Below are 25,406 nucleotides of genomic sequence, written 5' to 3' on the forward strand. Positions count from 1 at the left end.
AGCACCTTAAGGCATTGTAATTTTTCCCTGAAATTATAACCCATTCCTTTGCCTTTAACTACTGCTACCTCTCTCTTCATCGTCCACTGTAAAACTCCGTGATCACTTCCTGCTACCGGTTCCTATATTGTCAGCCCTATTATGTCATCTGGTTCATGGGTGATGATTAGGTCTAGTGCATTCTTTTCTCTAGTACTTTCCCTGACATGTTGATACAAATAACAATCATCTAGTTGATTTAAAAATTTTGTTCCATATGTGGAGTTTACTTCCCATTTGCTCCAATCAATTAGAACCAACTTGAAATCACCCATAATAAGATATTCACACTTACTTGACCATTCCATTTGCATATAGAAGCTCTCATCATAATCTTCACAATCACCTGGCTGTAGATTACTCCCACTTTCATTATACCTTTGATTCCAACTATTTCACACCTATACTAGCATAAGAAATTACAGATTCTATACTAGCATGCAAAATGTTTGAATTTGGGAAAGCTTGCGCAGTGCTCAGGCTACTCAAGCATGACCCCACCACTCCTTCTATCTTCCCTGTCCTTCCTAAATACATTATACATACCATACTGAATCTCATCATCCCTTATCTCTGGGTGGCACCACGTTTCTGTAAACTCTATTATGTCAGCGCTACTTGTCCTAACCAGCAGTTTCAATTCACTCATTTTATCAACGACACTTCTGACATTACTGTATAAACAATTAAAACAATGTTCTTTATAGTTAACTGACACACACCCTGACACACCCCTTAAAGTTATTTAAGCTCACTTCCCTGGAATTTGCTACCCACTCATTTGAAATGCTTTTGCCTTCAGAACATCTTGCTACTATGTTCTGTTGTGTTACTCTTGAGGTATGTGCAAGAGTTAATTTGACCAATACTATAAAAAAAAACTCATATCCATATTAACCTTGTCTCGGCCCCCCAAACTAGCAGTTTCCCTGAACCTTTAAGGTATCCTCGATAATACTGGCAAAAACCTTTGCACTACCTTTGTTTAAATGTATCCTATCTCTACAAAACAGATTCCTTCTACCTACAAGTGCAGGCCAAGCTGATAGAAATTTCCACCCAAAAGCCTTGCAGAGTCCTTCAAGTCTTGAGTTAATTCAATAGGCTTTCAGCATATAATCCCTCCTATTGCACCTGGGCAGAACTGCAGACACATAGACATTGTGACCTAACTTGCAACATATCTTCAGCATGGTCCTATATTTGTCTAACAAATCGTCAGATCGTGTATGCTTAATGTCATTAGTCCCCACATGAATAATAATATTCTCTTTTCTCCCTTAAAATCTGACAGTCTATTGGTGACATCATTAATGGTTGCTCCCGGCAGACATACCCTGGTTCTAGTCCACCTATCCTTATTACAAAATATATTTCCTGTTTCATGACAATGGAGTCTCCTAATAGAACTAAGTCATTTTGAACCAGAGTAGTTTGCATTTCATTATTCTGTTCTGGGGGCCCAAATTGGGAGTGTATCACTTAATAGGTTGCTAGAGTCTTGAGTCCCTGACAAGCTCCCAGTTACATTATTCTTGTTTTTTCAGCGACTCAAATTGTTCTGGCAATGCACCAAATTGTAACTTAAGATTGGTGCACTCCTTACAATGGTGACAAAGAAAAGAATCTCCAAGTGATAGTGCGACTCCTGCACATCTTTTACTTATTACAAGGATAGCTTACCATAGTCTGTAAATTATCTACTTACCATAGTCTGTAAATATCTGAAATTTGGGCCTGAGTAGCACAAATTTCAGATATTTACAGACTATGGTAAGTAGGTAAGTTTGATAGAGTGGGCCACAGTCAAATATAATGTCAGGAATGTGAATGTGACCTGTAAGTTTTTATGTAATTTGAGCAGCAAGCAATTAACTAAAGAACAAGAGGGGATTTTAAAACTTGGTACAAAGTTTGCGGAGATCCCTCCAAATATGCCAATAGCGGAAGTGGCTATGGGCATCGAAAGAGCTGTGAGTAAATTACCTGTGGTCGTAGGTAACGAGATCCGTCCGTACAAGAACCTCGGCGATTTTAAGTCAGGCTCAGGTAGCTCCCTCCAATCGTAGCATTAGTCAGAGGAAGGCACTTAAGGACAAGATGATAGCATTGTGGTTTTGCCCGTGAGTAAAGGAAGGTCAATGGTGATCCTTGACAAAGAAGAAGAATATAGTAACAAATCCTTGGAACTGTTGAATGATAGAACAAGATACAGGTTTACTCGTAGGCTTTCTTTACTTTCGTCGACTGCAGTTATAGTGCAGACACAACATGGGTTTGTTAAGGGGAAATCTTGCCCAATCAATCTGATTGAATACTACGATGTGGTCACAAAGGAATTGGATGCAAAAAATAATATTGATATCATATACTTAGCACTATATAGCATTAGTCAGAGGAAGGCGCTTAAGGAGCTTAGACAAGACGATAGCATTGTAGTTTTGCCCGTGGGTAAAGGAAGGTCAATGGTGATCCGTGACAAAGAAGAGTATAGTAACAAAGCCTTGGAACTGTTGAATGATAGAACAAGATACAGGTTTACTCGTAGGAATCCATTGGTGGGATTCGAAAGGCAGGTAAACAAGACTTTAACAAGGTTGGTTGAAGGCTGAGAGGATTTCTAAAGATGTTTACTGGACACTGCATGCCATGGGATGCCAACTACCTAGGTTCTATGGCCTACCAAAGATTCATAAGGCGAGGGTTCTGCTTAGGCCGACTGTGTGTTTATAGGCAACCCTAAACATTCTTTGTCCAGGTTCTTAGCCAGACTAATTTCTCCTATCGTTGGATTTTTTTTTTTTTTTTGTTATTTTTTTGGTTTTTAGGAGCATTAGCAACTAAGGCCATATTGCTCCGGGATATGCGGTGGTCATTTCGTGACCTTTCCGCATCCTCCGTATTTGGTGGTGACGGGCTCGAACCCCGGTCTAATCAAGAAGCGTGTGCTACGCACTGCTGCTCCTTCCCACCTGGCTACGGAGGCGCCTCCTATCGTTGGACATTCTGATTTTACTACCAGGGATAGTGGAGACTTTGTATGATTTGTAAGGGATCGGGTTACAGAAGAGGGCGAGACCATGGTGTCATTTGATGGGTATACCTGTTTACATGTATTCCTATCGACCATGGGGTGAAATGTGCATGTGTGGCATTAGAGAAAGATGGCACCCAAAGGAATAGGACTAAATTAAGAGTGGAGGATATTTGTAGTGGGGTGGAGCTGTGTCTCTCGAGTACCACCATCGTATTTCAAACTATAATGTATAAGCAGGTTCACAGTGCAGTGATGGGCTCCCCCATTAGTGCTGTCATAGCAAATTTAGCTATGGAGGAGCTCGAGTCCAGGATTTTTGATGGGCCTGTTCTCCTCATGCATGCATGGAAACGATGCGTCGAAGATACATTTGCAATTATTCAGAAGGGGGAGAGAGAGAGAGAGGATGAGGTGCTTGGTTTCCTCAAAAGCTTCTCCCTATTTATTCAGTTCATTTCGGAGGTGGAAGCAGAGGGTACCCTCCCTTTCCTTAATGTGTTGGTACATTGGGGGGGCCCTAGAGTGAAAAGCAGTGTGTATAGGAAACAATTGTGCCGCGGCCAATAGACATTACTATGCGGCACAAGCCAACCATCACAAGAACAGCTTCATTAGGGCATTACTGGATAGGGGTGGGTCCCATTACAGCACATAATTGGGGCAGATGTAAACTGCCGCTCACCAGCCTGGCACAGTCTGACCCCAGACAGGAGAGGTACCAGAAATGGACAGATTTTAGAGGACTTTCTCTCGAACTCTCGGTTCACTATCCTGAACAGACCACACCAGATGCCTACATTTTGTAATACCCTGTGGGAGGCGACTATTGATGTCACGTTGTCCACGGGAAACCTTGCAGGTTACATTGATGAGTGGATCGTCAGAGACTCGTGGACGACTTCCGACCACAGGGTGATTACCTGCCAAATCAGAAGATCATTAAACAGGCTACTGATACCTAAACAAACACTAAATCGCTTCGCCATCCGCTGGGTGAACTGGGAAAGGTTCAGAGAGGTCTTAATGCCTGCTGCGGCCCAACACATGGAAACAACAGACCAAAATGGGGACCCAGACGAGAATCAAAAGAGGGTAACGGAAATAATACTTGCGGCGAGTGAAGCATCAATGAAGAGGAGAAATCCCAAACCGGGAGCAGTCCCGTGGTGGACTCACGAGATCCAGCAACTCAGAAGGGAGACCATGAGAAGAAGAAAATTCTTTCAACGGGCAAGACGCACATGGCCTGCTGCTGAGGTACAGATACTAAAGGAGCGCTATAGAGAAGCAAGAAACAGATATACGGATGCGATAAACAAGAGCAAACAAAGAGCCTGGGAAAACTTGGCAGGCATAACAGGAAATAATGAGCCATGGGGGGTAGTCTATAGGATAATCACAAACAAACTCCCCAGGGGGGAAGTTATTTCTACCACATTGACACCACAGGGGAGCCAAACCACCACATGGCAACAGTCAATCACAAATATTCTGGGCACTATTTTCCCGGAGACTGCCATGCCTACTTCACCTGAACAGCATAGAATATGCCAAGAAAATGACATATACACCACTGACTCCCGTGAACCACCGTTCACGCTAGAAGACATCAAATCCGCGGCAAATCACGTAAGAAATAATAAGTGCCCAGGCCTCGATTATCTCGAACCGGAAATTATCAAAAAAGTAACGGATCTGACCCCCGAACTCCTCCTAAATCTGTTTAATAACTGTTTGCATCAAGGCATCTTCCCAAGAAACTGGAAGACTGCGGGACTGAAGCTGATCCCAAAAACACCCACGAAGCCTCCACAACAGCCAACCACCTACAGACCAATAGCTTTGCTACCAGTGATCAGCAAACTATTTGAGAGAATGCTATATGCCCGAATTGACACACATTACAAGAGTGCTGAACTGCACATGTCTACCCAGTTCGGCTTTAAGCCCGAGTCTTCGACAGTAGAGGCACTTAGACATCTGCTGTACGGTGTGACCAGTTCCAACAGTAAATACTACCTAATCATCTCCATAGATTTTGCCGGGGCTTTCGACACCATTTGGTGGCCAAGTGTCCTGGCAAGGTTAAGGCGGGCCAACCTTCCCTGCAATTTGTATCTCACTATCAAGTCTTACCTTACCGACAGGAGTATTAGTGTCGTGGCACCCTATGGTAGGGTAAACCGCAGTGTCTGCAGGGGTTGCCCCCAGGGTTCTGTCCTGGGGCCGCTGTTGTGGAACATTGTCTTGGATGAGTTCCTGGCCATGGACCTTGGTGACGTCCAAACCCAAGCTTTTGCCGACAACTTAATCTTGAAAATTGCTGCCGACAGTAGAACCCAGTTGGAGGTAAAAGCAAACCATGCCATCAAGATACTACAGGACTAGACCACCTTACACTGCCTAAAAATCTCACCAACTAAGACATCCTCAATCTTACTGAAAGGCACCCTTGACCTGCACAGGCCACCTCAAATAAAGGTGAACAACACCACAGTGAAAGTCCAAAGCCAGCTTAAGTACCTGGGGGTGATATTAGATTGTAATCTTTCCTTCAAGCAGCATCTCACACATCTAAGAACAAAGATAAGGAAGTACTCTGCACTGTTAGCACGTGTGGTCCGTCGTGACTGGGGACTTAAACGTCGCATACTCTCCTTATATTATAAAACGACATTCCTACCAGCTATAACATATGCCTCTGCGGTTTGGTATCACAAGGCATCAACCGCCGCAAATAGACGCATAATCGACTCAATCCATAGAACTATCCTGTTAACCATTACCAGAGCCTGCAGCACCACTAGCACTGTTGCCCTACAGGTCTTGGCCGGAGCCCTTCCCCTTGACCTGGACATCATACGTACTGGAATAGCCTATTATATAAACAAAGGAATGCCTTGCACCCACCTAGACTACACAGTGGATAACAATGCAACCCACAAGGCTGAAAAGAACAGGCTGCAGAAATACTTAAAAGAAACCTGGCAATACCGCTGGACAAACACAACAAAAGGGAATATCACCAAAAAGTTCATCCCGGACGTAGACAGAGTTTACCCCATTCTTCCAAACTGGCTGCAACCCGGACTTTACACGACTTACCTCCTTACGGGGCACGGGGCTTTCAATGCAAAGCTTACAGCATTGGGAATAGTGGAGGATCCACGTTGTACTTGCGGGGAACAAGAAAGCTGGGTGCACATTATGTTTGAGTGTGCCCAATACGAAGACCTTAGATGCAGACTAATAACTAGAGTTCACTATCTACCGAGGGATCTTGAGTCACATCTACTAGATACACAAGAGGAATATTTAGCTTTAACTGATTTTGCCCAGGGATTATTTACCAGGCGCCAAACACTAACCACCATATACAGAAGACCTTAAAGGAATGAGACAAAACAAACCTGCAAATAGCAGCGAGATGACACAGAGGAGCCGACTACACAGACCTTGGACTGAGTACAAAATGAACTGGGAAAAGACAAGTGACAATATATTGTCTAACCACAAGAGTCATGATTACCGCCAATGGAAGCGGAAAAAAAAAAAAAAAAAAAAAACACCTTTAAATAGTTGTGACATCAGAAGAAAGGGACACTGCCCCCAGACCTTGCAGCATAGACCCACTATATAATGACAAAAGGTAGCGTGAGGACTATCAAACATCACGGAAGGGATAAAACCCCATAATGACAGCCAGTAGACTTGATTATGACCCCAAGATAATGACCAGAAAATAGGACCCAGACCACATGCAGTCTGGAAGGATGACATCCCAGATTTAACCCCCTATTAGTGTCCCACCTAGATGAGACTCAACGGCCAGCTTTTTAGGGCCTGCAAACTGATGGAGACGACATACGGTGGCACTCTCCCGCCGGAACAGCCTATTGGCAACCCAAATCCATACTCTCTTGAGCGGATCTTTCTTTCCAAACTCCTGGGGAGGAGAGGCTTGCCTCTCCTTGCCTCCCCAATTTTCTCACTCTGGTGGGGCACGGGCATGCCTCACTACCTGCAGGGGCTATCTACTCTGTCGGCCCCTTATTTCCAACTTCTTCCCCCCAGTCTTCATCCTTCCCCCAAACTTTTGTCTTGCACAGCGTTTAGCCCTACATTTCAAAATCAAAAGAGAACATCAAAATTCTTGCCCGAACCTATTTGGTTTTTAAAACTCACTTTCACCGCACAGCCCCACGTCGCGTACTATTAATACTAACTTGCTAAGTATCACTAATATCAACCTCGATTTATTTATTTATTTTTTTTTTTTTTATTTATTTTTTTTTTTTTTATTTATTTTTTTTTTTGGTCCTAGCCACTGAAATCCCAGGAAAGTAAGTGGCAAGACCAGCCAGAGTACAAATATTGGTAACACCCGGCCGGCCTCCCTGTGGCAGGTATTGGTAACGTCGGGTCTCACTAGGGGCCCGGCGGCTAACAGGCCAGATGAACAATGGGCACAACAAACTACACAGTACATATCCCACACACTTTTAAATCTCTGGCTTGTCCGATACAGAGAACATACGCGGAGATGGGAGAAATCCCAGGTGCCGTCAGACCCCGAACATACCTAATACCTAATAATACAGCACCTACAAAGACAGAAAAGAAGAAATTAAACTTGTCACAGCAGATCTCAGGAAATGTGGCTACCCTCAGAGGGTCATAGATAAATGTATCCGAGAAAAGGGGCACAGACATAGAGAGCAGTTTACACTCATTGCCACTGCATACATTCCCTACTATCCGGGCCTAACTGAGTGTATAACTCAAGTGTTGCACAACTGCAAGACGCTGTGTGCAGCTACCAGAGCAGAGGTTGCACACAGTTGTTGTGTCAAACGTTAAGGACCCCATACCTACGGAATGTGTAAGTGGGGTCGTATTTGAGATAAAAATGCCCGGGATTGCGGGGAATGTTATGTTGGTGAAACAAAGCGTTGGTTTAAAGATCATATGGGGGAGCATATCAGAGTGATAAAGGCCACAGATTATGGGAAGTCTGCTGTGGCAGAGCATTTCTGGGAAGAGAACCATCAAATCTCTTCTGATGACGCTGTTATTGTCGACACAGATTTTAGGGCCGCAAGTGGCTTGAGAGCTTGCGAATTTGCTGATCTGAGATTAACACTATTAATAGAGACAGGGGGAGTCCGCATTCATCCCCTCTTCAAAGCTGTGGTTCTTGAATGGGATGAATGGTTCTGCTTGGCATGCTCCCGAGCCATTTCTGGTTCCAGTGCGAATATGGAGAATACTGTCCATGTGTCTGTAGAAACATGTACTGTGAACCGTGAGCCTGCTGATATTTAAAGATGTACTCTACGTTAAGCTTCACTGTTGAAAAAGGAGGAGGATGCCTCTGAAAGCTTCTGTGTTTTATCACTTTTATCCGGTGTTTTATCTACATTGTTTTATTTTATTGTATTTTATTTTTATTTTGAAAACAAAATGCACAAGGCATAATCCTTATGGGTTTTGATAATTAACTATATAGTATCGGTGTAAATATCTCGTTGGAAGGCAACTAAATATGAGATACAATTAAAACGATGCCCTCTACTACATACGTAGTTCAAGTTTATGGGTTAACTATGGTGTATTTACACTGATACTATATAGTTAATTATCAAAACCCATAAGGATTATGCCTTGTGCATTTCATTTTCAAAATACATTACTACCACACCCTTTTGGCATCTCTCATATTGTAGATATATAACTTCGCAACTGTGATGGATTGTTGTATTACCTGGGTACGTGTCCGCCCAGTGATGATGAAGCCCAATAGCCTCGAAACGATCGTCTGGGTGATGGTACCGCTGAAAATAAATAACAGTAGTCTTCTCTACTAGAGAAGCGTTATTTATTTGAAGTAATGCAATAGCAGCTATCTCGTTGTGAAGGCAACCACAATATGAGATACAATTAAAACGATGCCCTCTATGCTACATACGTAGTTCACGTTTATGGGTTAACTATGGTGTATTTACACTGATACTATATAGTTTATTTTTATTGTACAGACAGGTATCTTATTTTATCAGATTTATCTGGTATAACTGTACTATTCATTTTACTTATTTTATTTCATTTTATTATTATTATCTTAACAACTCTATTTTATTTTATTTAATAAAAGTTTATAACAGTTGGTGTAGAATAGTGTAGTCATTGTGAACATCTTGATTTGCTTATCAGCAGAAATTCTTCCTGCATTAAGAATATGCAGGTAAAAGACTCAATGAACAGCAGTAATCACAGTGTGTTGATGCAGGATTTACATAAAGATGAAACTACTCCCAAAGGTAAAGTACTTTTGCTTTCATAAGGTGCATAACAGTGGTCTCAAACTTTTTAAATTCTGTGCACTGACACCAAATGATGATGTTACCAAGAGAAATTCTAAATAGGAGGCATTAAGGGAAGTAATCATAGAAACTACTAGGTTTTTCATTCCAACTAAGAAATACTGTTCAAGACTGTCTAAACAGAACTTCTGGAACAGAAGAGAAAAATGCATGAGCAGCATAAAAATTATCATGTGATACAAGCCTATGATATGTATATATATATATATATATTAGTTTGTAATCAAGTCACAAATCAGGTTAGACAAGCTAAAGAATATTGTGAGAAGTCTCTGGCAAACAATGAAAAAAAAAAAAAAACAGTAAAGATTTCTATGTATATAGTAACAGTAGAAGTAAGGGAGGTTGAATCGCAATGGTCCACTTGATGTCAACTGTTTAACAGTTGATGATCCTGCTCATGTTGCTGAGGAGCAGAATAAGTATTTTACATGAAGAATGTAAAATGATGAATTCCAGACATTCATAAAAATGTAACAGAGAGCTAAATGATTTTGTGATAACTGAGGGTAAACTGGAAGAGAATTTGTTGAAACTTAACATAAAAAAGGTAATGGAACTATCCAATTATATTAAGGGAGGTAGCAAAGGAGGTAAGCAAATCCTTAGCATAATTATGAGAGCATCTTTAGATTTAGGAGAGGTCCCTATGGACTGGAAATGTGCAAATATATCTCCTATTCACAAAGGGAGATCAAAAGGTGACAAGTTTAATTACAGACCTGTTAACTTAACTTCTGTTCCAGGAAAAATAATGGAGTCACTGATTAAAGAAACAATGCAAGATCATCTAGACAAAACTGCAGGGTTAAGGTAAAGAAAGCCTGCACGAGAAGCATGCAAAAGTTTGATGAAATTTACAGATAAAAGTAATTTGTCGTAACGGCATTTGTACTGTTGCTCGCTCAGTAAACAGACAGTGGTTATTATCGGTCTGGAGTAGAAGTTGAATCCCACAGGTGCTTGAAACCCTCCTGAAGTGTGTGTGTGGGGGGGGTAATGTGACTTTTTCTTTAGAATCACTAATTGAATTAACTAATTGAATCACGAACAAAGTCATATTGGAAGTTCTGGTGTCGTAAAAAATGTTCGTAATATAGTTTCACCGGTATAAACTTTTTAGAAGTTTGCCGTGCTTCTCGTGTGGGCTTTCTTTGCTTTTTTTTTTTTTTTTCTTAATAAACAATTTATCCACTAGTCCACCAGTGATTCTAAAGAAACAAGGTCAGGTTACCCCTACACTTCGGGAGGGTTTCAATCTCCCATGGGATTCAATGTCTACTCCTGACTGATAACACCCACTGTATGTTTACTGAGCAAGCAACAATACAAGTGCCGTTACAGCAAAGTACTTTTACTGGTAAATTTCATCGAACTTTTGCATGCTTCTCATGCAGGCTTTCTTTACTTTCGTCGACTGCAGTTATAGGGCAGACACAACATGGGTTTGTTAAGGGGAAATCTTGCCCGATCAATCTGATCGAATACTACGATGTGGTCACATAGGAACTGGATGCAAAAAATAATATTGATATCATATACTTGCATTTCAGAAAAGCTTTTGATGCTATTGCACATAAAAAGATTGCTGCACAAATTGTGGCAGTATGGTATTAAGGGCAAGTTGCTGCTATGGATAAAGAGATGGTTGAGTGGGAAAGTACAGAGAGTGGTAATCAATGGACACTGCTCTTAGTGGACTATCATTTTGTGGAAACTGGAACAGAGGAACTGTTCCAATTCCCACAAAAAAAAGAGAAACTGCTAGCTACTGCTATAGTTAAAGGGATAGCTGAATGGGAGAAGATAGAAAAAGTTACCAATGGGTACTGCTCTTCTCGAACTAACATAATTAGTGAAATCACCAGAGTTCAGTGCTGGGACCATTGTTGTTTTCAATGTTTATCAATGATACTGATGAAGGTATATCAGACTTAAGTTTTTTCTGTTTTATATTCTTAAATTGGCATATTAACTTATTTTCTAGAGTAGCCTTTATATTCCTAGTTACGATACTTAGTTTAAAGTTTAACTGAGATATAGATTTTGTAGGTTATTACTTAGTATTAGTAAGGGAATCCAATCCACATGTTACAAGTTTTGGAACTCCGCTGAATGAGAGGTTTTTCAGCCATATTTAGCCGCTTTATTGACCAATTGTTATATTAAATTATTCTCATAGACCTAGTCAAGATCCTTGGTATATTCTGAATTGAGACAGTATGATTTTGGAAGTTAATTAATACTTAAGTGTCCGTAGATTTTCCGTTCGTAACTTGCCGCCATTATTATACAATACAACGTTATATCCCGAAATAGACAGCGTTAGCTTAGTATAGTATAGTATAGTATATTATATTATATAATATTGTCAATTAATCAGTAAAATCTATTAATCTTGTTAAACTTCAATGTCAATTAAATTGTACTTTTTAACTAAATACATATAACGAATTAGATTTTAAAAACGTAACACAATTAATTAATACCAACCTTGATACAGAAGTTATATAAACAGAACTCGTAGACAACACTCAATACTGAAAAATATATATAGCGTTATAACTGTGTTGGGATACAAGTTTAGGGTTATAATTTTGTACTGAAATTGAAATTTTATTGAAATTAAATTCAAATCATGACTCAAGACCAGAGCAGCAAAGCAAAAGGCTCAAGCTATTAGGAGTGCTGTGGTTCAGGGTAAAACTGAGGGGGGGCAGTTGCCCTCTGAATCACAGCCTTGATGTTTGTGGAGCAATCGGGTACGGGACATCATATTGCCATGGGAGATTTCTTCGTGTGTGTGCGATGTAAGGAGTGTAAGGAAATCAGGCGACAATTCAGCATTGTTATGGGCCTATATAAGAGCTTGAAGGACAGGGTGGATGCCCTCGAAGGATCAAAATTGAAGGGGGCCCATCAAGCTCTCAGTTGCCCACATCAACGCCAGAGCTTGCACTTGATCATCACACAACACAGCAGCAACCCCCATGGCAGAATGCACTGGTCCCATAGGAACTAGTAGTTGTTGGTGACTCTATTGACAGGGAAACAGGGAATATATTATTCAAGAAGGTGGAACAGGACCAGGGTAAGATTACCAGGGAAAAAAGTTGATGATATTGCAGAGCAGATACCATCTTTTAAGGGAACAAATGGTGATATTTTTGTACACGTTGGCAATAATAATATTAAGAGTAGGAGACCGGCAGAATTACTTAACAAGTACAGGTCGCTGTTCAAAAAAAGCTGTGAATTAGGGTTGAATTTGAAAGTGTCTGCAATTCTGCCCAGACACGATAGGAGGGACTTGATGACGAGATCCTTGTCGATCAATTCGGCCCTGGAAACATTATGCAAGGCTCAAGGGTTATGCTGTTAGTTAAGAAATACAAAATGTAAGGCAGTGCATCCATTTGACATGGTTGGACATGCAATGTTGAGTCTGTTTTGGTGTTGACATAAGCACTGGGAAAACAAAATAGAGTAGGAGTGTATTATAGGGCCTAAATTCGGCCCTGGAAAGATTGTGCAAGGCTCAAGGGGTAGAATTTTTTTCAGCCTGGACTGTACTTGTTAACAGGAGAGATTGCTTCTACAGGGATGGGATACACTTAAATAGAAAGGGTGCAAGAATATTTGCTGATGCTATCGAGGCAGTGTTAGGTGGGTCGGAAAACTGCTAGCTTGGGGGGAGACAAAGACTAATAGATTAACAGTAGCCACTGCCAGAGGTCAAAGAGATTCTTGCACTGCTTCTATTGGAATGAACAGCAGCGTGGAAAATAAGATGCAGGATATTTCAGAGACTGCTGGGAATCATTGCGGTAAAAGTAAACACGTGGGTTGTGTTAGGGTAGATAAGAATAGAAACAAGTGCATGAATACTTGCGTGTACACCAATGCTAGGAGTTTGGTAAATAAATTTGATGAATTTGAGGTATTGCTCAAAACATCAAAGGCAAATATTGTTGGGATTTCAGAGACGTGGTGGTACACAGATATAACAAATGCAGAACTGGAATTGGGGAGTACAACGTCTACAGAAAGGATAGAAAGGGAGGAGGGGTTATGCTATTAGTTAAGAAACACATAAAATCCAAGGAAGTGAAGCCAGTCGACATCGCTGGACAGTGCAGTGTCGAGTCAGTTTGGTGTGACATATGCATTGGGAGATCAAAATTGAGAGTAGGAGTGTGCTATAGGCCTAATGACTCTGATGAGTATAATAAGAAACTGTACGGGGAAATAGAGTGGGCCAGTAAATCAGAGAGTCTTATAATGGGGGATTTTAATTTCCCAAATATTGACTGGAATTTGGGGGCTGGTCACTCACACACTAGCAAGGCTTTTGGGGATTTATTGGATGATTGTTTTCTACATCAGCATGTTCGGGAGGCAACTAGACGGAGTAATACTCTTGATTTGATTATCAGTAGTGATTCTTCATGCATTAAGAATCTGCAGATAAATGAACCACTAGGTGGCAATGATCACAGTGTGCTGAAGTGGGATTTACTCAAAGAGGTATCTACCATTAGGGGTAAAGGGAAGGGTTATTGCTTTCGTAAAGGCGACTACGATTGACTGAAACAGTATTTAAATTCTATACAGTGGGACCAAGTGATGATGTTACCAACAGCAAATTGAAAATGGGAAGCATTCAAAGAACTTATCTTGGAAGCTACTAGGTTTTACATACCAACTAAGAAATATTGTTCAAGGTTTAGGCCTAAATGTGAACTAATGAGACACACGACAGAGAAGAAAAATGCATGGGATACAAATTAACACGTGACACAAAAGCCTATGATAGATACAAGTTGATCTGTAACCAAGTTACAAAGGAGGTTAGGAAGGCGAAGGCACATTAAGAGAAATCTTTGGCAAGGGATGCAAAGAAAAACAGCAAAGAGTTCTTTACTTATGTAAACTCTAGAAGGAAGGGGATGAATCAGATTGGTCCACTTGGTATCGATGGGTCAACTGTTGATGATCCTGCTCAGGTAGCTAACAAATTAAATGAATATTTTGCATTGGCATTCACACATGAGGAGTTATTCAGCGAGGGGAATGCCAGAGGTATATTCAACTCTGGCAGTAAGCTAGAGAATCTTGTAATAACTGAGAGTAAAGTGGAGGAGAAATTGTTGAATATAAACACAAGAAAGGCACCTGGGGTGGATGGGATCTATCCAGTTATATTAAAGGAGGCAGCAAAGGAAGTAAGCAAACACTTAGCCATAATTATGAGAGCTTCCTTTGACTCAGCGCAGGTACCCACAGACTGGAGATATGCAAATATGACCCCAATTCACAAAGGAGGATCAAAGGCTGACACAAGTAATTATAGACCTGTGAGTTTAACTTCTGTTCCAGGAAAATTAATGGAAGCACTGGTTAACGAGAGTGGCGCCTCCGTAGCCAGGTGGGAAGGAGCAGCAGTGCATAGCAGACGCTTCGTGATTAGACCGGGGTTCGAGCCCGTCACAACCAAATACGGAGGATGCAGAAAGGTCAGGGAATGACCACTGCATATCCCGGAGCAATATGGCCTTAGTATTTAATGCTCATAACAAACAAACTGGTTAAAGAAGCACTGCAGGGTCATCTAGACAAGACTTCAGTTACAGCTCGGACACAGCATTTTTTTGTTAAGGGAAAGTCTTGCCTAACAAATTTGATTGGATACTATGATGCAGTCACAAAAGAACTGGATGCAGGGAATAACTTTGATATTATATACTTGGATCTTAGAAAGGCTTTTGATAATGTTGCACATGGAAGACTGCTGCACAAATTGGAGCACTGTGGCATTGGAGGCAAATTGCTGCTATGGATAAAGGTGTGGTTGAGGGGGTGAAGACAGACAGTGGTAATCAATGGACACTGCTCATTGTGGACTAATATTATTAGTGGAGTCCCTCAGGGCTCAGTGTTGGGTCCATTATTGTTTTCTGTATTTATAAATGATATTGATGATGGTATATCAAGCTTAATGTCCAAGTTTGCAGACGATACGAAGGTTGGCAGTGTTGTCAAGGACACTACTGACACTATGCTGTTGCAACAGGATCTGGAAAGGTTGAGCAGATGGGCTGAGAGGTGGCAAATGAAGTTTAACATTGACAATATAAAGTACTACATATGGAAAACAGCAACCCCAGAGCAACATATCAACTCTGTGGTACTACACTGACAGTGGTAGAGAATGAAAGCGACCTGGGTGTGGTTGTGCAGGCAGATATGAAGTTCTCTGAGCAGTGCAGACGAGCTGCAAGAGTAGCTCATGGAGTATTGTCAATAATATATAGGAATTTTCCTAGGAGGGATAAGGAGGTGATTATTCCCCTGTATAAGGCAACGGTCAGGCCACACCTAGAGTACTGTATACAGGTCTGGAGGCCTCATTTCAAGAAGGATGTAGAGCTGCTGGAACAGTACAGAGAAGGGCAACAAGATTAGTGAATGGAACAAAGGGGTGCTCTTAAGAAGAAAGGCTGAAGTTTTGCAAATTACAGTGTCTGGAGACTAGGCACCAGCGAGGTGATCTGATAGAGGTGTATAAAGCCTTGAATGGTTTGAGCATGCTCAATGTTGATGGAATTCTTCCTCTTGCACAGAATAATCACATGAGAGGGCATAAATTCAAATTGAGGAAAGACAGATTTAGGATAAATGTGTGGAAGTTTTCCTTTAGCCAGCGGGTGGTTGGTTGGTGGAACAGACTTCCATCCCTTGTCGTGGAAATTGATAGCCTAAATAAGTTTAAGGCTAAGCTGGACAGGTATTTTGAACAAACAGAGGGGTGAAGTGGACGTATTTTTTTTTTTGTTTTGTTTTTTGGGTTGATGCTGCATAAGCTTGCTTTCTTGTATTAAATGCCTCTACTAATGCTAATAAGCATGACACTAATGCTTATTGACTAAAATCAGTCACATGAGGAAGACATCAGCATCGAGCAAGCACAATGCTGATGGCTTCCTTCCTCTTGCTCAGACTACACACAATTGTAATTGAGGAAGCATGGTTACAGGATAGATGTGCAGAGGTTTCCCTTTAGTCAACGGGTGGTTTATATTTGGAACAAACTTTAATCTGCTGCTGTGGAAGTGGAAAGAGTGATTAAATTCAAGGAAACGCTAGACAAATGAAATTATTGGAGGATATGGAGGGACTTTTGTTGGTTGATGCTTTATAAGCTTGCCTTCTGGAATCATATGCTTCTCTAGATGATACAAAGTTGGCAGAGTGGTTAATGAGAGTACTCAGTGTAAGCTACTGCAACAAGATATAAAAAAAAAATTAGGCAGAAAGGCTGGGAGATGGCAGTTGAAGTTTTAACATTGACAAATGCAAAGTATTACATATGGGTAGCACTAATCCAGATTAACATGGATGACTAGCATCATATGCAACTGTTAATAAATTGCAACTTCTCAGTTTATCTTTACAACTGTGTTAATTGTTTGTGACAATTTCCAATCAGATGTACTAATAATTTATCTAACAAATCTATTCTAAGGGTCTGCATATTTAATAGTGTTTATATGATGTAATTATTAAGTCAGATTAGCAATTAATAGCTCCTTTAAATTAAACCAAAAATTATCAATTATCATTTTGATTGCATTTATCTAGGCTAAAAAACTACAGCAATACCTTGCTTAACATGGCTTCACACAACAAGAGTTTCACTACAGCACAGTTTCAATTATGTTTAAGTAGACAATTTACTGTGCATATTAAAACTCATACCTAGACGTACTAAATATATGCATTGTTGTAGCCTAGGTATGCGTACATATATGCTTATGTGCCAACTCTATTGTCTCACATGTGCATGTTACAATAGCTCCCCTCAGGCAGTCAGCAGCAATGTGCAACTGTGTTCAGTATTCTTAATTCCATCCTGATGAGATGACGTGATAACTTTTCAAACTTTTCATTTCACAATTTATTTTTTACCCCTTTAAATACAAAACGATGAGTTAAAAAAAGAAAAAGTAATGAAAGCAGTGGCACTACTAAACATAAATGGCATACATTAGAAAAAAAACTTGATATTATCAAGTGCCATGAAGATGGTTCATCATATGCTAAAATAGCACGGGAAAATGGAATGAATGGAGCATAAGTGTGTGAACAATTATTCGAAAGAAAGATCAGTAAAAATAGAAAGAAATTTCTACAGTATCTTACATGATGAAAGTGATAACTAAGCAAAGAAGTTTGCTATTGATTAATATCGAACGTCTTTTATTAATATGGATAGAAGATTGTAATAAAAGATTGTAATTAAAGTTCAGACAATAGCCGAAGATATTGTGAAGATCGGAAAAGTTTGAGATTCGAAACTTGGACACTGCCAATGTTCTTGTTTATACTCTGGCACGACAACCAGGTCAGTATACATCAATCAATACAAATCGTTAGTTGTATTTAGCAGTCACGGGTTTGAAGCCTGGTCTACTCAAAGAGCGTGTGCTACTGCACTCGCGCTCCTGACCACTCAGCTACGTCAGGCCTCACTGCCAATGTACGTGACTGCAGATTAGCATTAGTAGAGGCATATGATGCAAGAAAGCAAGCTTATGCAGAATCATCCAAAAAAAAAAAAAAAAAAAACTCCCATTTCACCCCTTCGTTCGTTTTAAATACCTGTCCAGCTCAGCATTAAATTTATTTAGGCTATCAACTTCCACAACAAAGAATGGAAGTCTGTTCCACCAACCAACTACCCACTGGATAAGGCAAACTTCCGCACATTTATCCTAGATCTGTCTTTCCTCAATTTCAATCTACGCCCTCTCAGGTGATTATTCTGAGCAAGAGGAAGAATCCCATCAGCATTGAGCATGCTCAAACCATTCAAGGCTTTATACACCTCAATCAGATCACCTCGCAGGTGCTTAGTATCCAGACACTGTAATTTGCAAAATTTAAGCCTTTCTTTGTAATAGCAACCCTTCGTTCCATTCACTAATCTTGTTGCCCTTCTCTGTACTCATTCCAACAGCTGTACATCCTTCTTAAAATGAAGCCTCCAGACCTGTATACAGTACTCAAGGACTGTATACAGGTATACGGGCCTGACCATTGCCTTATACACGGGGATAATCACCTCCTTATCCCTGCTAGAAAAATTCCTGTATATCATTGACAAGACACCATAACACCACTCTTGGAGACCGTCTGCACTGCTCAGAAAACTTCATATCTGCCTGCACAATTACCCCCAGGTCCTTTTCGTTCTCTACCACTGTCCGTGTAGTACCACAGAGTTGATACGTCACTCTGGGGTTACTGCTTCCCATATGTAGTACTTTACATTTGTCAATGTTAAACTTCATTTGCCACCTCTCAGCACATCTGCTCAACTTTTAACAACCCTGCCAACCTTCATATCGTCTGCAAACTTGGAAGATGACTTAGATGATAATGCAACTCTCCTGGAAATTGATGAGCAAACTGCATATGAAGAAGAGGAAAACAATTCTGAAGCAGATAACACTGAATGGCACCAACAGAATTTTCAACAGAACAATTGAAGAAAGTTTTTTTGGGGGGGGGGGAGAGGTTGGAATGGCCTGCAAGGCGATTATGAATGGAGATCCGAATGTGGAATGTAGCATCAAGGTATGGCAAATTTTAGAAAATGGGATTCAACGCTAGAAAGACTTGTATGCCGAAAAAATGAAGAAGAGAACTTCACCAGACTTCATTATTAAACTACCTAAATAAACAATAAAGCTTTTTTCTCCTCCCTCACTATGTTACCGTTTCATGCAGTACCATGTGGGAGAGTGACATTGATGTTATTACTCTTGCCACCAATTCAATTTTACTAGTCTGTAATTTTAATAAAATTACAGACTAGTAAAAGTGGACTAGTCTGTAACTAAATGGGCAATTACAAACACCCCAACACTCCTTGTTGGATATCAAAAGGTATAAACTCAAAAAGGCAAACTGGCAGATTTTTGCAGAACATACAGCAGCTCAGCTGCAAAAACAAGAAAATAAGTGGTCTAGATCAGGCAACTGTAGCCCGGGACAAGCAAGCAAGCACTGACTATGATAAACATTTTAACAAAAACAGCAGACCTGTCTATCCCACAGGAAAAACCAAGGAAGCAGGTAGTCCCCTGGTGGTGCCCTGAATTGACTATACTGAGGAGAAGGGTGCACCAGGCGAGGAGAAATTTTCAAAGAGCCAGAACATCTTGGCCACAAAATGAAGTGAATGCACTAAGAGATTCTTATAGAACTCTCAGGAATCAGTATACAGCCCTCATAAGAGACAAGAAAAAGGAATGCTGGAGGCACTTGGTGGGAACCATTGGAAACAATAACCCTTGGGGAGTTGTCTACAGAATAGTGACCAACAAGCTGCCAAGAGGAGATGTCTTAGAAACTACTGTCAAACCAGATGGAACCCCAACCCTGTGTTGGGCAGACGTCGTAAATAACATCGTAGACAGTATTATTCAGACCAAAACTTGGGATCATTCCCCCACCCAACTGGACATTATAAAAGAAAACACTGAATATGGCAATGCCAATATTGAACCTCTTGTATACAAGACTTAGAAATAGCACTCTCTAAAACCAAAAACAATAATACCCAGGTTTTGGACTCTTAGAGGTTGAGGTTATCAAAAAATTAGTGGAAATAGCACCAGACAAATTAACAGCACCATACAATAACTGTATGACAAAAGGTATATTCCCAAAAATATGGAAAAAAGCTGTATTAAAATTAATTCTAAAAAAACCATGAGAAATCCCCCCCCCCCCGCGCTGATCCTAAATCGTATAGACCAATAGCTCTACTCCCTGTACTAGGGAAAATATAAGAAAGACTAATATATCGCAGATTATCTCAATACTACACAGAAGCAGGTTTACATTCCAACAATCAGTATGGTTTTAAGCAGGGCAACTCTACGGAGGATGCCATGCAGCATCTGCTGACAACAGTTAAAAGCTCAGAGGAGAAATATATGCTGGCAATCTCTATTGACTTTGCTGGGGCATCTGACTCAATCTGGTGGCCTAGTGTCCTTAGGAGACTCCGCCACGCAAATGCCCCACAAAACGTATATAAGGTAATAAACAACTACCTTACAGGCAGAAGTGTCTCAGTGCGCAGAAGGTTCCAGGAATTGACACGCCCTGTGAATAAAGGCTGCCAGCAGGGTTCAATCCTTGGCTCTTTCTTCTGGAACATTGTTCTCTACGAATTTTTGGCCTTGGATCTGGGCCCTGTGGAAAGCCTGGCCTTTGCAGATAACATGATTTTCCTTGTAAAAGGAAACACGCAAGTGGTTGTAGAGCAAATATCAAATGCCGCCCTCTTGCAGCTGCAGCAGTGGGCACAAATGCACATGCTCAAAATATCGCCTGAAAAAACCAAACAAATACTTCTAAAAGGCAATTTGGACATAAGAAGACATCCACAAATTAAAATTAACACAACTACTATAAAAATAGTTACAAAACTAAAATATCTTGGAGTGGTCTTTGATTCTAAATTAACTTTTTATCCTCATTTGACCTATTTGGCGAAGAAAGTGAGAAATTATGCAGGTATGATTTCCAGGATCAGTCGATCAGACTGAGGACTCAAAAGAAAGACTCGCAATCATACACCGTGCAATGTTCCTACCTGTTATCACCTATGGAGCCAGTGTGTGGTTTACCTGCTTGGCCATAGTAAGAAACAGGAATAAATTAGAATCAATACAAAGGACAATACTTCTCACCATTACCAGAGCATGTTGCACAGTAACAACACCTGCTCTACAGTTGCTGGCCAGAGCTCTCCCACTTTAACTGGAAGTAGCCAAAAGAGGCTTGTATTATAGACTTAAAAAGGGTATACCCACAGAATTTCTGGGGATAGCCCTTGATACAGCCAGCACCTTCAATTTTGAAAGAAAAAGAATAGCCACAGAGCTCCATGATCTATGTCAAACAAAATGGGAGCAGGAAACCAGAGATCTAGTTACCAAAAGGTTTCTGCCATGGGTGGCAATGCTCAGCCCAAAGCCACCTAAGTGGTATGCCCCTGGACTTTTTAAAACATTCATATTGACAGGTCACGGCTCCCTAAAGGCAAAACTAACCTCCCAAGGGCTGACTGATGACCCAAATTGCACCTGTGGCGAGAATGAAGACTGGGCATCCATTCTATATGAATGTACAATTTATGACATCCCCAGAACACAGCTAATAGCACAGATTGGTCCCCTTCCAAGGTGAGAAGAACATCTATTCATTATAGAAGAGGAAAATTATAAAGCCTTTACAACCTTCACACAGAAAGTATTTGAAATGCACAGAACAATCCGAAGAATAGCAATTCAGCCCCCAGGAAATTAAACAATAATCAATAGTTAAAATTGCCCACGTCTCTCCCACCACGCCCAGATGATGACTTAATAACTGTCAGGACAGCAGTATTCTGCACCCTGACATTTTTTTTTTTTTTTGATTTGGTAGTTGTTGGCGCATCGGCTTCTGTGGCCATATTGCACCTCCCAAGGTTTTTGCAGTACTTTGATCCAAGCCCGAGGCGGGAATCGAACCCGCGACCTTTGGGTTGCCGGGCAGGTACTTTACCCACTTGGCTAGCCCGGTCGGCCACCTTGACATGACAAAACCGGATTGACCTGGGTACCCCCTAGGATTACCCTGCCATGAGTAGGAACCTGGGGCCCCCACACAAAATAAGTAACCATGTGGGGGGGGGGGGAGATGTACAGGCAGCCAGGGAAGCAGATTAGCTGAAAAATATCAGTAAGCTGGTAGCAAGGGGATGCAAGTAGAATGAAAGACAGAATGAATAGGCTGATCAATGAGTGAAAGAGTGAATTAGGAATTATGGTAAAAAGGAATAAATGCCAGTTTTGGTGAATGAAAGACGGACTCAGCACGAGGGAAAGAGAGTGAATGAGTGTTATGGTGAATGGGAATAAGTGGAAAAGCAATTGTAATTGGCTGAAAGAATACAAAGTTAATAATAACTTACACTACTTTATATATACTAACAAACATTTACTAACAACACTAGGACTGCATTCTCCCCTGGCCTGCAAAAAACTTGTGGCTAGGCCTGCACCACAACTGAAGAATAATAGTAAGTTGAAGTGCCCAGAGAGTGCAGTGAAGAAAGAAAGAGTCAAACAAATGAAATGAAAGCTAGAAGAATGAATAAGAGTGTAAGTGTGTGAGAAAAAGAATACAAACCATAAATGTAAAGTTAAGTTCACACTAACCCTAGTTTTAATCTTTTATAATCTTTCTTATTTAGCTTAATTATTAAGCATCATTATTTAAATTACATTACACACCACTGCATCCCCCCTGGTGTGTGAGAAAGAGATGAATGAGTGAGTGAAAAAAAAAAATATATATAAATAAATATATATATATATATATATATATATATATTATGTGAGGTAAAAGGTAATTCTATTCTTTTCCTTTCTATTATATAAGCTGGTTAAGCTTGCATTATGTCAGTGGTGTGGCTCTGATCAAGAGTGCTGTCTGTTCTATAGATTATTTTCGCTGCATAAGGACCACCGCCATGCAAATCCTCTGCATTGGTTCATCTATCGGAGAATGGAGGGGTGGTTTGGTTCTTCGATATTTCTGCCTTTGCGATGATTTGTATGACGATTGAAATGCAGCGACTCCATGACCATTATTGGCCTCGTGGTCCTCTGTCGATATGGGGCATGATGGTCAGTCTATTATTTTGATATTTTAGTTTTTTGGTAGTTTCTTTAACCCTTTTTTGGTGATATTTCACGTCTTTTGGAACTGGTACCTTCAAGGGCGGTACCGCTAAATTATTTATAATTGGCATTATTTAAATTTATATTGTTTTTTATTAATTGGGTTTAATGACTTAATTGACTAAATTATATAGGGGATTATGGACTACCTTTTTGTCCTATTATCTCTACTTTCCCTTCCCTGTTTGTTTATTTATATTATTTTGCGTTTCATTTCGCTCTGCATTATTGCCGTACTACTGGCTGATGATTTTATTTAAATATCATATTTATTTTAATTATCAGATATATATATATATATATATATGTGTGTGTGTGTGTGTGTGTGTGTGTGTGTGTGTGTGTGTGTACAGGAAGTTCTTTCTTTATGAGTTTTTTTCCCAAGTATCAAGTATCAACAAAATCAAAAATATGAACATTAATTGCGAAAAACGAATGTAAAACATTCATAAATATCGCATTCCAAATCACATGCGTAGCTATACAATACAGTGTACCTCGCTTTACGATATTAATCAGTTCCAGAAACACCATCGTATTATTAAAATATCATAATGTGAACCCAGTAACACATTGTTTTTTGGTAATTCGTTTCAAGATCTCAGAAGTTGAAATTTTCGCTGTATAACTAAGCTTTTTATCTCTCTCTCTAAAATGTCATTTTTAAGGTCACGAGCATGAACGTAAGGCGATATAAAAGGTAGTGAGCGTGGTTTGTAAATTGTAACAATTCAAATCATTAAAATGTGCTACATTTTCATCATTATCATCTATTTCGTTATAAGAATCAATTTTAAACGCCTTTGTGATATTTTTCTAAAGCACATTTCTGGAGGTCACGACCATAAAAGGGGAGAGACAGACACAGGTCTCTGTCTCTCCCCTCCTTGCCTCCCCCATACTTTGCTTGGTGGGCTTGTCCTCACTGACATCTTTGAGGATGCCTATTCATCATCCCCATTCTTCTACCTGTTTTCCTCCAGTCTTCCTCCACTCTAACTAAACTGACTGAGTACGTGCCTAACAATGCCGCCAAATTCTAATCAGTGTCAAAAAATTCAACCGCTTTCTCATAAACCTCTTTCAGCCTTTCCAATTTCTAGTGTTCACCCCCCCACTTTTTTTTTTAGGCCTTGCCACTGAAATTCTCGGAAAATAGGTGGTGGGACCTGCCAGAGTACTTAAATAATCTACTGGGTGGCTGACCTGCCTCCTAATGCAGTGTGGGCAACGGTGGGTCCCAATACAGGCCCAACGGCTAAATGGTCAGAGAAACAACAGAACATAACACTACACAACAAACCACTCCCCACACACTTTTTAAATCTCTGGCCACCACAGAGTTCTGTGTCACTTACAAAGAATACCACGTGGAGATGGGGGAAACCCCCAGTGCCATCAGACAACTAACACACTTTACACTTTACTATGTTACTTTTTCATTAATAAAATTTTTGCAATTTTTTTTATTTCAAATTCTTTTAATTGGTTATCAAGTACAAATTGTTTATAGATTTATTATAATTTGTTTATAGACTGTTTCTCTAGTGCGCATTTAATTAAAACCCATTATAATTATACCTCACATAAAATGTTTCACATAAAATGGAACAGATTCGATACCAATATCGGTGCTGTGTGGGGTATTGCTGTATTTTCATTTATCAGTCTATATATGACATATAATGATCTATAAGAAACTCACAAAAGTTTCCCAGCGAAAGATGTTGGCATAAAAACAAATGTAGTTTTGTGATACATACAGTCTTCCATGAACAAGAATATCTTTCTGCAAGGCACATGAATAATCTGAAAACAAAAATATTAGTTTTAGCTCTACAATTCATAATGCAAAAAATTTTTGAAGTAATAATATTTACATTTTTTATACATTTTAAAAAGGCTGCAGAAATACATCTAGAGCATAAAAATCTCTAACTGCTTTTATATAAAAATGTAAGCCAAGGACTTTCAAAAATACTTCGAATTATGAACATGTCTCAGAATTATAATTTACAATTACTTACAACTGAATATAACATTTTATTGAAGTAATATATATATATTAGTTAATTATAATACCAACTAGATAAATTGGACAAAAGTATTAGGGGTGAAAGCTATACTCATTCATTAGTT

General features: G+C 40.0%; 1 protein-coding gene across 1 annotated transcript in view; it reads right to left on the bottom strand.

The window, feature by feature from the left end:
- The window catches only part of LOC150080194 (protein Aster-B-like), a gene marked incomplete in the record, with an annotated part of 482,184 nt that overhangs the window by 266,652 nt on the left and 190,126 nt on the right, over positions 1-25,406 (bottom strand). The window contains 1 exon segment of the mRNA XM_090380640.1: positions 24,973-25,076. Within this exon segment, the coding sequence (XP_090236766.1) occupies positions 24,973-25,076 (104 nt within the window).

Source organism: Mastigoproctus giganteus, chromosome 9 (assembly GCF_048544385.1).
Source record: "Mastigoproctus giganteus isolate SK-2022 chromosome 9, ASM4854438v1, whole genome shotgun sequence".
NCBI classification, from domain to species: domain Eukaryota; kingdom Metazoa; phylum Arthropoda; class Arachnida; order Uropygi; family Thelyphonidae; genus Mastigoproctus; species Mastigoproctus giganteus.